Source organism: Dreissena polymorpha, chromosome 1 (assembly GCF_020536995.1).
Source record: "Dreissena polymorpha isolate Duluth1 chromosome 1, UMN_Dpol_1.0, whole genome shotgun sequence".
Classification (NCBI taxonomy): Eukaryota; Metazoa; Mollusca; class Bivalvia; order Myida; family Dreissenidae; genus Dreissena; species Dreissena polymorpha.
The window spans coordinates 121,901,769-121,917,085 of NC_068355.1; the positions used below are offsets into that span (position 1 = coordinate 121,901,769).

At 34.3% G+C, this 15,317-nt stretch overlaps 1 protein-coding gene across 2 annotated transcripts in view; it reads left to right on the forward strand.

Annotated features, from left to right (window-relative positions):
* The window catches only part of LOC127848012 (COMM domain-containing protein 9-like), a 28,787-nt gene extending 14,156 nt beyond the window's left edge, over positions 1-14,631 (forward strand). For both annotated transcript variants that reach the window (XM_052380301.1, XM_052380293.1), the window contains exons 2-6: positions 697-828; positions 3,033-3,117; positions 8,981-9,070; positions 11,096-11,199; positions 13,015-14,631. In XM_052380301.1, coding sequence (XP_052236261.1) covers positions 697-828; positions 3,033-3,117; positions 8,981-9,070; positions 11,096-11,199; positions 13,015-13,155 — 552 coding nt within the window. In that variant the 3' untranslated portion in view covers positions 13,156-14,631. The remainder of the gene's footprint in view (positions 1-696; positions 829-3,032; positions 3,118-8,980; positions 9,071-11,095; positions 11,200-13,014) is intronic.
* The last annotated feature ends 686 nt before the right edge of the window (positions 14,632-15,317 follow it).

Below are 15,317 nucleotides of genomic sequence, written 5' to 3' on the forward strand. Positions count from 1 at the left end.
CACTAGGTCAAAGGTCAAGGTCACGATGACCCGAAATAGTAAAATGGTTTCCGAATAATAACTGGAGAACGCTTATTCCTAGGATCATGAAACTTGATAGGTAGAATGATCATGACTCGCAGATGACCCCTATTGATTTTCAGGTCACTAGGTCAAAGGTCAAGGTCATGGTGACCCGAAATAGTAAAATGGTGTCCGGATGATAACTCAAGAATGCTTATGGCTAGGATCATGAAACTTCAAAGGTACATTGATCATGACTGGCAGATGACCCCTATTGATTTTCAGGTCACTAGGTCAAAGGTCAAGGTCACAGTGACAAAAAACATATTCACACAATAGCTCTCACTACAACGGAGAGCCCATATGGGGGGCATGCATGTTTTACAAACAGCCCTTGTTTTATTTAATATTTTATTTTTAAGATTTATTTCATAACCTGTTAAGTTTTGTTTTATCTTTACCAGATGATCTGCAATATTTCACGATTCATGAGACAAAGATTGTTGTAGATATAAATCAGAACACTTTTCTTAAATAGAATTCACCTTTTGCAATCATAGATCATTTTTGACATCCCAAAAAAACATGAGACAAAAAATTGCACAAACATGTCAAATACAAATATGTTGGGCGGTAGGTTTTGACTAGGGTTATTATGACTGTCAACAACAGATTATTTTGTTGTAATTGAAGGCCCCAAACAAAGAAGCTGTGTTGAAGACGTGCCAAGAAGCCTTCCTGTACAGAGACCGAAGGAACGTTCCTGATGCTGTACTAGATAGGGTTGCACAACAGTACAACGTCAGTAAGGTGCAGGCCAGTAAGGTAACACACCACTGTATCAAATAAATAGCAAATTTAATTTTCGCAAAAGGTGGCAGTGATGTAGTGGATATGGTGTCCTCCAAGCGATCGGTGATCAGGGGTTCAATCCTCACTGTGGGAGCTGTTTTTTTTATTCCCCCATAGACACCAAATACTGGTTCTAGTCCCAGGAAAAGGACTCAAGAGCGTTTCAAATGGTGTGCAGTAAAAATGCCAGAGGTAAAAATGCCAGAGGTAAAAATGCCAGATGTTATATAGTAAAATAGAGTTTTGAGCATTTAAAAAAAAAAGAATATTTAGTATTGGAGGAATAATATTCTACGCTTATGTAACTGATAACATTTTTTTTACTAATTGAACATGATATTTTTGTTCTAAATGTAGACTGTAATTTTGTTGTTTTGTAATTTATTTATTATGTTAATTGCGCAATAATCAATAGGATAATTAATATTGGATATATTGAACACTTAGAGTCAATAAGATTGACTTATTTTCAAACACCTTAATGTCTTGATAAATTGTATTGACTTCCAGCTAGCAATAAAGGTCGACAACAAATTAAAAAACAAACCAAGAGACATTTGTTGAATGACGGATTCATCAAAGAAACAAAAAATCCAAACCACTAAACAGAATGCATGAAGCACAAAACATACAAAATTACAGTCTAAATTTATAAGTGAGACAAGTAGAATAAATATAACATATTCAAATAAAAAATAATGTTTCCATAACGTAAGCAAAGAATGTAATTCCTACAATACTCAATATCATTATAATATTGCTCAAAACTCTATTTTACTATATAACATCTGGCATTTTTACCTCTGGCATTTTTACCTATGGGATTTTTACCACTTTACTTCTGGCATTTTTACCTCTGGCATTTTTTCCTATGGCATTTTTACCTCTGGCATTTTTACCTACATGCAATCAAGCTAAAATAAAAAGGTGTAAACTTAATTCAATTTTGGTGTTGTCTTCCAGGGCTTTTCCTGGCAATTTTAGAAAAAATGCAATTTCGGAAATGGGATTATAAGATATAATAATCACTTCATTAATTTTATTTTTCTTAATTTGGGGAAAAAACATTTAAATATTTTTTTTATATACAATTTCAGTTTGGGAATGAGTCTGTTGTACATACCTGTAGATAGGCCAGCAATCATAAAGTTTATACAACAAACATAAAACTTGTTTAATAAATATTTAATAAATGGTAAGTGAAAATGGTGACTATTTGTTTACTGGACAAAGGGAGGCTACTGCATTTACACGTGTTACTAATTGCATGTATGTATGAGTGATAACCCCCCTTGAATGATTTTAATTTGAACAGAAATAAAACCTTTGTCTTGGTTCATACAGCTTAATTTGACAAAAAAAATACTGATGAAATATAACTCATAGATGTGTATGTAAATTCTGTACAAATGTATTCAACACGCATAGCCAGTACTATAGCAATCTGTTTGAGAAAAAAAAGCTTTCACACATCCAGTACAGTGCTCCAGCTAGAATTTGAAAAGGGCAGGGTGGCTTTTTTGTCAAAAGGGCACTTTCGACGCGCAGTATTTTGTGAAAAGGGCACTTTCGACGCGCAGTATTTTGTGAAAAGGGCACGTTCGAGCGCGCGGGTGTTTCTGGAATGCTTTCTATTGCATGTTAATTTATATGTTATAAATAATTGTATTATTCCCATTATTATCAAACCATTCAAATATAATGTCCACAATGAGGATTAAACTAATTACAATGTAATAAGAGATTTATGAATTATCATATGTAAAAAAAAAAAAAAAAAAAAAATTTTATTTTATTTTTTTTTTTGAGGGGGGGGGGGGCAGGGCGGAGGTTCGGGGGGGCAGGGCGGAGGTTCGGGAGGGCAGGGCGCGGCGCCCTTCGATTAAGGCCTAGCTGGAGCACTGCAGTACAAGGATAAAGCTCTTATTACAAATGCATGCCATATTCAGAGTTGAAATTTTTCTTCCTTTCAACTGATTTCCTTCTTAAAAGTTCCATGACAAATAGTTCTTTACTTTACTGGATTTAAAAAGTTTACAGTTTAAGTTATCGCAGTTACTAGGATAGTGTATTTTCCAAAATCACACCCCTGAATATTATACTACATGACCGTGTTATATGGGCATCTGATGATCGCTTTTGTTGTTCATTCAATGGCTGGCTATCGATCATTTCAGCTACTGAAGGCAGTTGGGACTCTCATGAAGAATGCAGTGTTCCAGGGCTCTACAGATCCTGCCGACCTTATAAAACTCTTCCCAGGTTAGAGTTATGAAGTTATTTCGGATTGATTGGCTTTCATCGGTTAATTTAAATTTACTTTTTTGAGTGTTCTGATGTGAACGAATTCATTTTGATATATTGATTTATTCCTAGATCTTACTATGATTTTCTGTTTTTGTGTGTCCATTCAATCTTTCAAAGCAGACTACCTGATATTAGAATTGTACGCAAAGATACTAAATAAATGAGAGGGATGTATTGGAAATGAAATAAAAGATTCCTTGAGAACTAGACCAGTATGGTTTACATTGTTTACTTCATTATTATCCACCGCCATAGGCAGAGGGATATTGTTTTGGCATTGTCAGTCCGTCCGTCTTTCTGTCCGTCCGTAGCCATATTTTAGAAGTGCTTTGGCGGATTTCATTGAAACTTGGCATGAGTATTTATATGGATAAGAGGATGATGCACGCCAAATTGCATTGTACACCATCTGTTAAAACTGGAGTTATGGCCCTTTGTATCTTTAAAAATGCTTTTTTGAGTGTCAAATATAACACTTTTGTGTCTAGAAGCATATCGGCGGGGGATATCAATTCAACGAATTTGCTTGTTTCATTATCTTTTTCTGCACTCTTTTGAAGAAAAGGGGGTATATAGTTTTCGCACTGTACGTCTGTAAGTCTGTCTGCCAGTCTGTCACACTTTTCATGTCCGCTCTCTAATTCAAATAGTTTTCATCCGATCTTTACCAAACTTGGTCAGAAGTTGTATCTGGACAATATCTAGGTCAAGTTCGAATATGGGTCATGCCAGGTCAAAAACCTGGTCATGGGGTCAAAAACACAAATCCAAGGGAAGTAATAAGCTTTAAATGGACATAATTATCTGACCTGCCAAATTATATATTTGTGTGAAATAAATCAAAGCGGCACAGTAGGCCGCATTGTTTTTTCTGACAAACACATCGTGGTAAAAGGTCAAGGTCAAGGTCATTCTTCAAGGTCTAAGGTCAAACATACAAATCCAAGGGAAGTAATAAGCTTTTAAGGGAGATAATTATTCAATATTGAACATAGCAACTTGATATTTGGCATGCATGTGTATCTCATGGAGCTGCACATTTTGAGTGGTGAATCTACAGTCACGGTAGTGGCTTTTAATTATTTGCTACTAAAAATAGAGATTTGTTAGAGACAATTATTTTTAAGGGAAGTAATTTAAATAATTATAAATCTCAGATTATATATTTCCTTACCAAGAATTTAAGTTCTTTTCACAGTTACTGTACAGATTTTTTATTTTTATTATTTATAACTCAAATGATTGATTTGTCAAAGTTTTTTTTAGCTCACCTGATTGCTCAGGTGAGCTTTTCTGACCGGTCTTTGTCTGTCGTCCGTCCGTCCGTTAACATTTGCCCGTAAACACTCTAGAGGTCACATTTCTTGTCCCATCTTTATGAAACTTGGTCAGAAGCTTTGCCCCAATCAAATCTCGGCCGAGTTCGAAACTGAGTTGTGCCGGGTCAAAAACTAGGTAAAAAAAAGAAAAACCTTGTGAACACTGTAGAATCACATTTTATGTTCAATCTTCATGTAACTTTGTCAAAATGTATGTCTTAATGATATCTTGATTGAGTTCAAAAGTGGTTCCGGTCTGTTGAAAAACATGGCCGCCAGTGGGCGGGGCAGTTTTCCTTATTTGGCTATAGAGAAACCTTGTTAACACTCTAGAAGTCACAACTTTTGCCCAATCATCATGAAAGATGGTCAAAACATTGATTTAATTATGCCCCCCTTCGAAGAAGAGGGGGTATATTGCTTTGCACATGTCGGTCGGTCTGTCGGTCCGTCCACCAGGTGGTTTCCGGATGATAACTCAAGAACGCTTGGGCCTAGGATCATGAAACTTTATTGGTACATTGATCATGATTCGCAGATGACCCCTATTGATTTTGAGGTCACTAGGTCAAAGGTCAAGGTCACGGTGACCCGAAATAGTAAAATGGTTTCCGCATGATAACTCAAGAACACTTACGCCTAGGATCATGAAACTTCATAGGTACATTGATCATGACTCGCAGGTGACCCCTATTGATTTTGAGGTCACTAGGTCAAAGGTCAAGGTCACAGTGACCCGAAAAGTAAAACGGTTTCTGGATGATAACTCAAGAAGGCTTATGCCTAGGATCATGAAACTTCATAGGTACATTGATCTTGACTCACAGATGACCCCTATTGAATTTCAGGTCACTAGATCAAAGGTCAAGGTCACGGTGACCCGAAACAGTAAAATGGTTTCCTGATGAAAGCTCAAGAATGCTTATGCCTAAGATCATGAAAGTTCATAGGTACATTGATCATGACTTGCAGATGACCCCTATTGATTTTCAGGTCACTAGGTCAAAGGTCAAGGTCACGGTGACTCAACTTAGAAAAATGGTTTCCGGATAATAACTCAAGAACGTTTACGCCTAGAATCATGAAACTTCATAGGTACATTGAGGTGACCCAAAATAGTAAAATTGTTTAACTCAAGAACGCTTATGCCTAGGATGATGAAACTTCATAGGTACATTGATCATGACTCGCAGATGACCCCTATTGATTTTCAGGTCACTAGGTCAAAGGTCAAGGTCACGGTGTTTCAACTACGAAAATGGTTTCCAGATGATAACTCAAGAAGGCCTATGCCTAGGATCATGAAACTTCATAGGTACATTGATCATGACTTGCAGATGACCCGTATTGACTTTCAGGTCACTAAGTCAAGGTCACGGTTACTTGACACAGTAAAATGGTTTTTGGATGATAACTCAAGAAAGCTTACGCCTAGGATCATGAAACAATATAATGGTCAAGTTGATATACTTTTCTTATTAAATCAATCAAAAATGGAATTTATCATGTAGATGTTTTGAACATCTTATAACTTTGTTATCCATCTGACATGTGTGCATTATAATCATTGCATCTTTTTTTAAGATGTTTGTGGTTGAAAGTTTTTGTTTGTTTTGGTTATTAAACACAAAGCACTAAATTGACAATTTCCAGACAGACTAACAGTGGGCTGACCTTGAAACGATGCAAGATGGCATGTAATTCATTTGTTTGTTTTGTTCTTTAAAATCTTAACATGTCAACTATGAAAACACTACAATTATTATTTTGTTATCAGACTAGGACACTACAGTTCATATGTGCTCTAAAATCTACAGGTACACAAGAACAAACACACACAACTCAATTTGATATTAACCAATTGATGCCTAACATTGATTATGAGAGAGAGAGGAAGGAATGAGTCCTGCTGAAGGATACACACATTGATTGTTTATGAAGTTAATGTATGGGATCAGGAATAACATTTTGCTGTAATTTGTTGGTGTGTGAGCTCTGGTTTAAAGAAGACATAAACAATGGATATATGCTACTGCTGATAAAGGGTTCTAAAATATACAGCTACATGTACCAAATTTAGGTTTGGAATGTAAATTGCTAACTGATGGCTACATTGATCATGCCTCACCAATCACCCCTATTGATCTTCTCGTCACTAGGTCAAAGGTGACAGTCACAGTGATTCAAAATACAAAAATTGGTTTTCAAATGATAACTCAAAAACACTTTCACCTAGGATAAAGACTTCATAGGTACATTGATCATGATTATAAAAATACCCCTTTTGAATTTCAAATCACTACATCAAAGATCAACATCACAGTGACTCAAAACAATAAAATTGTTTCTTGATATTTACTGACAATGCTTACGCTTAGATTCATGATCTTCATAGTTACATTGATCATGACTGGCAGATGACCAACATAATATTCAAGTCACTAGGTCAAACGTCTTAATAACAATGACTCAACACTGTAAAATGGTGTCCAGATGACAACTCAAGAAACCAAGGTCAAAAGTCAAAGTCACAATGACTAATATATTCATATTCACACAATGGCTGCCATTACAACTAACAGCCCATATGCAGGCATGCATGTTTTACAAACAGCCCAATACATTTGGTAAAAAATCAATGAACACACTCTTCTCAGGTGAGCGAACTAGGGCCATCTTGGCCCTCTTGTTTAAATGATATAATTATCATTTCTTTCCTGTACTAATTTGTGAATGATAGGGTTCATTACATACCTATGGACTTAGGTCCATAGATACATGATGAACTCTGGCTATGACCTCTTTGATAAACCAAAGGCCTTGGTTGTCAGTGATGCCTGACTTGGTCATTTTTGACTGTCTCCAGACCCTCTCCCCCCTGGATTGGACAAAATCCAAGGGAAGTAATAAGCTTTAAAGGGAGATGATTTCTATACCTTCCAAATGATAAATAGAAAATTTATTACAAAGCGGCGCAGTAGGGGGCATTGTGTTTCTGACGAACACATCTCTTGTTTTGTGAATAATTTTATAATGTAACTATTTGGAGAGTTGAAGAGTTGAAACATATATATTAATTTTCATCTTGAAATATAAATTACTGTGATAATCTCACACATGGTTTGCATTAAATACACAATGTACTGTAATAATGTGAGTGGTAGTGTTAGATGATCTTCTTATGGCAGAAGTAAGTCTTAAGTCTTTTCTAAACACAGGGGCCAGAAACAGGAACAGTTTCACACACAAGCATCAAGATTTAAAAAACTTGATGTCATAAGTGTTAAATACCCCGGTAACAGCATTGTTCTTATTTTTTGGCATACCGGTAGCTGTTTAACCCAGTTTTCACCTTAACTGACCTTTTTAAGCATCCAATGAAATTTGAATAAAATTTCTTGCCTGTAAGCCAGAAACTATTTTAAATAGAAAACGTGCAATCTATTAACAGTTATCACATAAACATTAATTATTAATTTATTGACTTTCTTTTTTTTTTAAATATAGGGTATGACTACAGTGCGTTTTGCAATTATGTTAGCCGTGTGTTCAGTATGAAACAATTTATCTCTTATGAGGGATAGAACAGTTTCATATTTAACTCTCGACATCAATACAATTTGTGTGTGCCCCTTTATATTTAGAAGATTGTCAGCGCCAGAGCATTTGAACTTAAAGGATATGTTCTCATATTAAGTGATTTCTTCCATATTGCATTTTGTGCACTAGTATATTTAAGATTATATAATAAGTATAGTTGTTCGCTATGCTGATATTTGTCTTGACCAAAATATTTTTATTTGTTTTCGAAATTAAGCGTTGAACGTATCAAAGTATAAAACTTTAAACAAGCCTTTGTTCCAGCAGTGGAGTATATACCTCATTTTATTGCATTGCATTCCACCCTGCAAGGGGGCTTTCAGTAAGAGAATTGTTATATAAATGCTATCGAATTAACATGGTGAATTTGAGTTTATTTTCACCAGAAATAAGTTAAATGAAGATATTCTGTGATATATTTGGGGTATCAATAATATATTCTTAATGTGTTTTCAACAATTCCATGATAAGAATAATTTTTGATTAATTTAATATGAATTATTCACCATATTGGTCAATTTATTAAGAATGAGGGCATTGATTTACAATACTTTTAATAATCAAATAAAACAGCAATGTCAAAACACTTAAAATAGGTCTTTTCAAAGAACGCGCCCATAAATATTTTTAATATGTACAGATGATTTGCGTGTGGCTGGTTCACCTAAATGTTTTATTTAATTTTCATTCTCCTTTATGATCAATATTGTCTAATAATTTGACATAAGCCACAGAAGCTGGCGCAAAACCCAGTAATTGATTTGCATGTGATGCAGCTAAGAACTGCGCAGAAAAAGACATTAGCTATTTTTGATCTCATTTCTATAACTCTGTATCTTTCACTAAAACCAACTACAATCAATGCCATATCTTTTTAAAAAGATATTTCTTGTTTGTAGATGACTTTCACAAGAGTTTACGTGACCTGCTAGCGAAGATCATGATAGAGAGCATGGCATCCTGGAAGTCACAGGCAGTCAATAATCAGGGTATATCTTGGCGTGTGTTCACGTAGCTGCTTAGAGAAAACTTAAGGACGTTTCTTGAGACTATAAAATTTTTGGCTTTTTTTGCTGAAGTCATTAAACCTCTGAACACAAGTTTTGATATGCGGTATATTTAAGTCACCATGTTAAATGGTCGCTTGTATGGTCAGTTGTCTTAAGGGTAAACTTTAAAAAATCCTTAAATTAATAAAATTCCTTAACCCTTTCCCTACTCAGAAGCAAAGTGAAAATGGCTATGTGCAAACAGCATAAAACCAGAACAGCCTGCGAGTAACTCTTAGTTTGTTCAGGTTTTATGCTATTTGCTGCTCACCAGTATCTATGGGTTGGAAATGAAGCCTTTAAAACTGAATCTAGTAAGAAAGAAATTTAACTTTCCAAGGGACTACACAATGTCATGTGTCAAAATACATATCAAAATGCTTAAGGGTAATGTCACTGGTTAAAGCAAGCTGAAGTCATTATACCACAGTAATCAAAGTTTGAGGGTTGGTATATAGGAGTTAAAGGGGCCTTTTCACAGATTTTGGCATTTTTTTAAACTTATTCATTAAATGCTTTATATTGATAAATGTAAACATTGGATCGTAAAAGCTCCAGTAAAAAATCAAGAATAAAATTTAAAAAAGGAAAAGAACATTGCCCGGAGCAGGTTTCGAACCAGTGACCCCTGGAGTCCTGCCAGAGTCCTGAAGTAAAAACGCTTTAACCTACTGAGCTATTCCGCCGGGTACACATAATTCACGTATTTTATACGTTATATAAGCAATCTTCGTAGTTTCACAAAATTTAATGACAAAAACAGAACTCTCCAAATTATTCAATCGTTTCGCGTTGCAACGCTTTATAATTTTTAGGTTTTAAAATCGTCAAAAGATGCATATAATGGCTATATTAGAGCATGGTAAATGTTCAGTATTACTGTTTCCTCACAAATATCATTACCAAAACGAAAATTTGCGAATCTGAAACAACTTTTTTCAATTTTGTCAATTTACCAAAGCGTGAAAAGATCCCTTTAAGGTGTAAGTTGGTTGGTTGGTTGGTCAGTCGGTCTTTCTGCAGAAAATGTTGCAAGTTTGTGGAGTAAATAACCTCTGCGTTTCTCAAGCGATTGAATTGAAACTAAAAGTATGTCATCACTACTTGGTGTAGATGTGCAAAATGCAATTTTCACGTGCAGTGATTTACACGTTCCTGATTTATGTGCAGTTGTAATTAGAGTATGGCATGGCTATTTTGCCTTTGAAAAAGTGGTGCATTGGTATTTTAAGTCTTTTTGTGACAATGCTGTAGTTGGACATTAAAATGTTTTAAATAAATATTCCTGAAAGGAATAATATTGTATCCTCTTGTAAGCAGAAAACTGTTGCATTGAAAGAAAAAATTTAATCTAAGGTTTTCACTATATTAAAAGTTAAGATAAGATTCCCCTTACCAGCTTTGTGAATTCTGGCCTTTTTTTGCCACAGTGGGAGGGTATCATAAATTGGATTCTTGCATGTAATTGGCACCCAGTTTTTTGTCTCCAATGTTCCAATATTCTATCCCTGTTAATCGTATTTAGAGGTGAACTAAAAAGGATGGGAATGACTTCCAGTATCAAACAGAACAACTAAGAATTAAGGACTTCATAAATGTTTAGCTTAGTGGAGCCTTGTCTTTAAGCTTCATAAAAAATGTATTCTACGATACATGTTTGGAAGAAGTTTAAATAAATAATGTGTACCATCATTCATTTTATGATAACCTTAGAAAAGTAATTTTTGTCTCGGTTTCTTTCACATGGAACAAAATGATGAGGACTTGTTACTAAATCTTAGAATGTTATGAATAAGGAAATATTATGAATGGATTTGTATTAGATATATTTGTTTTTGTTAGTTTGTAGTATTGCATTTTAATAATCATGTTATAGAATTTAAAAAAAAAATCACAGCACATTTTGGGAATAAACCGTATCAAAATGGATTGCAATATTTGTAAATTATGTATGTTAATTTTTAGTGTCACTGCCGCGCATGGTTGATTTTGATTGGCGTGTAGACATCAAGACGTCATCGGATTCCATCGCAAGGATGTCAGTGCCAACATGTCTACTGCAGATGAAGGTACGGTGAAATGAAATCAAGCGGTATAAAAGTCTGTAGAAACATAGATAGACTATTTAGATTTCCATGTTACTAAATCTTGAAGGTGAAGCGGATGTGGTATCCTCACAACAAAGACAACAGACACCAAATACTTGTTCAACCCAGGCAATTGACTTGAGGGTGCCTTTATAAGGCTTAAGTGTTTAGTGCTGTGGTTTGAAATGATGGTAGAAAAGTTCATGCAATTTGGTCGGAAGATTGGCCCAATGATATATTGGACAAGTTCAAAAATTGTTCTTGTTGGTTGAATAACATGGCCTCCAGAGGGAGGGGCATTTTTCATTTTTATATTGCTATAGTAAAACCTTGTTAACACTGTAGAGGCCACATTTATTTTCCGATCTTCATAAAACTTGGTCAGAAGGTTTGCCCAATGATATCTTGGACGATTTTTTGAAAATGGTTACAGTTGATTAAAAAATGGCCGCCAGGGGGCAGGGAATTTATCCTTATATGCAGGGATCATATTTTTTTCGGTTTTGTCGGTCCTAGACCGATTGGGGTCATGAAAGACCGATTGAAAATCCCAAACAGTCGGTCCGATTCTGTTTTCTAAAATTCCAATGTCATGAAATGAATTACACAGTGCACATGCTAACACACCCTATTTACATTCTCATCTCGATTAGGTGTGATAAGGCGGACTATGACCCCAAGCAGCGAAAGATTCGCGCGGTTGTGTATTAGTCATGCGTGAAAAACCCGTGTCAATGTCAATCGATAATTTCAATGGCTTATACCAAGCACACTAATTAATCGGTCCGTAATGTGCACTCGTCCATGATAAAATCGTTGACAGTTACTTGGGAGATGAAAACCTTGATGTTATCCTCGTAGACATTGTGCATTTCATGCATGAAACAGTAAACTTTCATATAAACAAAGAAGAAAATCGCATATTCTGCAATAATGATGGGCGGACCTGAAAGCACGTTCTGTAACTAAACAAAACATGCCGATACATTTTCCACCAGCGTAATAATCCGGCAATAAATGAATGAAAGTCGCGGATCTGATCGACAGAACAGCCGAAAGTTATTTTTATGGGCGGACATTCACATAAAATAGTACACAAGAAAAATAATATACATTGTATAAATCTTTAGTAAAAAACGTGTTAGAATCGAAATAATTCGTGTACTTTATTGTTTGTTGTTGAATAACCACGACTGGAAGTTTAGATGCGTGATTTCAAATCACACAGAATGACAGATTAATAATATTGACAACGATGAAAAGTCAGATAAAACAGCACACGAAACAACAATGAAATAGCAAATGATAGAACCAAATGAGAAAACTTGTATGTTCCGTTAAAAAAATGCCTAAGGGAATTAAATTTGTACATTTATTATACCACCTTTATGAACGGCAAAATCAATGGTTTATATTTTAACGTAATTTGTCATGATTTCGGATATACATTTTCGGACACTTTTTCCCCATTTAATCCAGACCGATTGATGTTGCGGGAAAATATGATCCCTGACCTGCTTATATGGCTATAGTTACAACTTGTTAACACTTAAAGTCCCATTCGAGTTCACTCTTGATGTAACTTGGTCAGAACATTTATTCTAAAGATATCTTGGCCTGCACAGAACATGTTAGTTCCTTTCTATCTAAGGCAAGTGACTTTTGGCCTTTTAGACCCTCTTGTTGTTAGTTTAGAGTTCAAATATTTTTTTAAACATACCTTTCAGATAATTGATTTCAACACCCCTGCCCCTGTATTTGTGTAAGCATTTTCACAGCCATTTTTGTTTTCTGCAGGTTCAAGATAACCCGTTACGAGTCGACCAGGTGCCAAATGTTTCCAATATTAGCGTAGAATTGTCCAAAGAAACCCTAGACACTATGTTAGATGGACTGTCAAAGATTCGAGACCAGCTGTCATCAGTAGCGAACAGATAGCATTGACTGATTGCTCTTATTTGTGTCCATTTATTACTTTTGTTACATATTGGCTGCCATAGTCAGAAATGATTGGTTGTTCATTTTTTATACTTAAAAGATTAATTGTATTTATAAATTTTACTGCAGTGAATAGGCCCAAGCGTTTTAATTAATCTTATATTCAGGGATAAATGTATAAAATTAATTAAAGGAACTACATGTATATCTAAGCCATATACTTCAGAAGTCAAAACCCCCAATGAATATTATGAATAAAGCTCCTATTTTTTTTGCAGGTTTATGTTACGATCTTAAAGGTACTTTTTTTTACAGATTGTCAAAATGACGGATTACAATTTTATACCATATCTTCAAAAAATAAGAAAAATATTTACATTTGTCTATGAAATAAAGTTAATAATAATAAAATAATTATAATGCAAATATAAAGTGTTGCAAATGCAAAATAATTTGGGGTGATTCTATTGTTTTTCATTGTATTTTGTAACCAACTGTGGATTGCTTATATGAAGTATAAAATGACTGATAACCTGAAATTATTTACATGTCAAACGACAAAAATCATATTCTTTCCCGCAATTCTTTCATCATTTCTTTAAAAGCGTGGACGTTGATGTATGATAAACAGTAAACCAGGCTACTGCCTGATTGATTTGTAATATACAATTATCAGGCTCGGCATGAATACAATAACGGCGAGACTTGTTATATTATTCCAAGCCTTGCTTACAAAAAGATCAGGCAGTAACCTGTTATTCTCTATATTGTATATTTTAATTGTTTGTAAATCATGTAAGACAATGGACCTTATGGCTTTATTGAATGTTTAAAGACAATTCAGAAAGGCTGGACTTCTTTGTTTTGATGGAAATGCCATGTAAAATCATGTGTACTTTGTCAACAGTGTTTGACAGACTTTCATGCCAGGAGTCATTGTTATAAATCCAACAAGTGAAGCATCAAATATAATATTTTGCTGGTTGTTTAACTTTAATGTTGTTAAAGTCTTTAATTATATATATATATATATATATATATATATATATATATATATATATATATATATATATATATATATATATATATATATATATATATATATACTTGTCAAAATACAAGCACTTTTTAAAATAGATATTTATAAATTGTTATTCAGTTATGTCTTCTCAAAATTCTAAGGCCTTGTTAAAAAAACACATGCCCAAGTCACTAACTTAATTGATTGATATTAACATTTTTGAGTTGAATGTATTGTATAAAATAGTGTTGATGTTATGTAGTTCATATATAACATTCAATCAAATGTCTTGTTAATTTTTTTTAATGAAAACACGTTATTGCAATATAAACAGATCAGCTTTAGCTAAACATTTAAAAATTCTGGATACATTTTGAGAAAACAGGGCCTTGTACTAAAGTGTTAAGTCTAAAGTGTGGTTTGAATTAAGCTGTGCAATAAAGTTTCTAAAAACATTTGTGTCGTATTAAACTAGTTTACTTGGTAAACACATATTTATTCTAAATTCATTATTCAAGTGTTTTATATATGTTGCCTTTAACAAATCTGACCATGAAATTTAAACAAGAGCACCGCATAACAGGTGCCAACGCTGGGCTGCGGGTGCAGTTTTGAATAAATGAAAGCTTGTCAGATTTTTTTTTTTTTTTTTAAAGGTCACCTTGACCTGGGTATGACAATAGCTCGGGTTTTCTCGGAAAACAGCCGAGCTAAAAATCATTTTTATTTGCCTGATAATACGTAATTTCTCAGTAATTTGCACAGCATTAGCATAAGCAGTTCCAAAAAGTATTTGATCCATGCACGAGTAAAACGGAACAATTAAAGATTAATCCTTTACCATTTAGATACTGGGTACGTATTTTAACGCTTTTGTAGTCCCTTAGAAAGTTACATTTAATTGAAGACCTTTCTTCCTAGATTCAAGGTTTTTAAGGCTTTATCTCCAAACCTTATATGCTTATGAGAAGCAAAGAGCATAAAACCTGAACAGACTGCGAGTTACTCACAGACTGTTCTGGTTTTATGCTGTTTGCACATAGCCATTTCACATAGCTTCTTAGTGGTAAAGGGTTACCAATAATATAACTAGGGGTTTCACAAACATGACTACATATAATTCTATGCACCACTTTGTTTG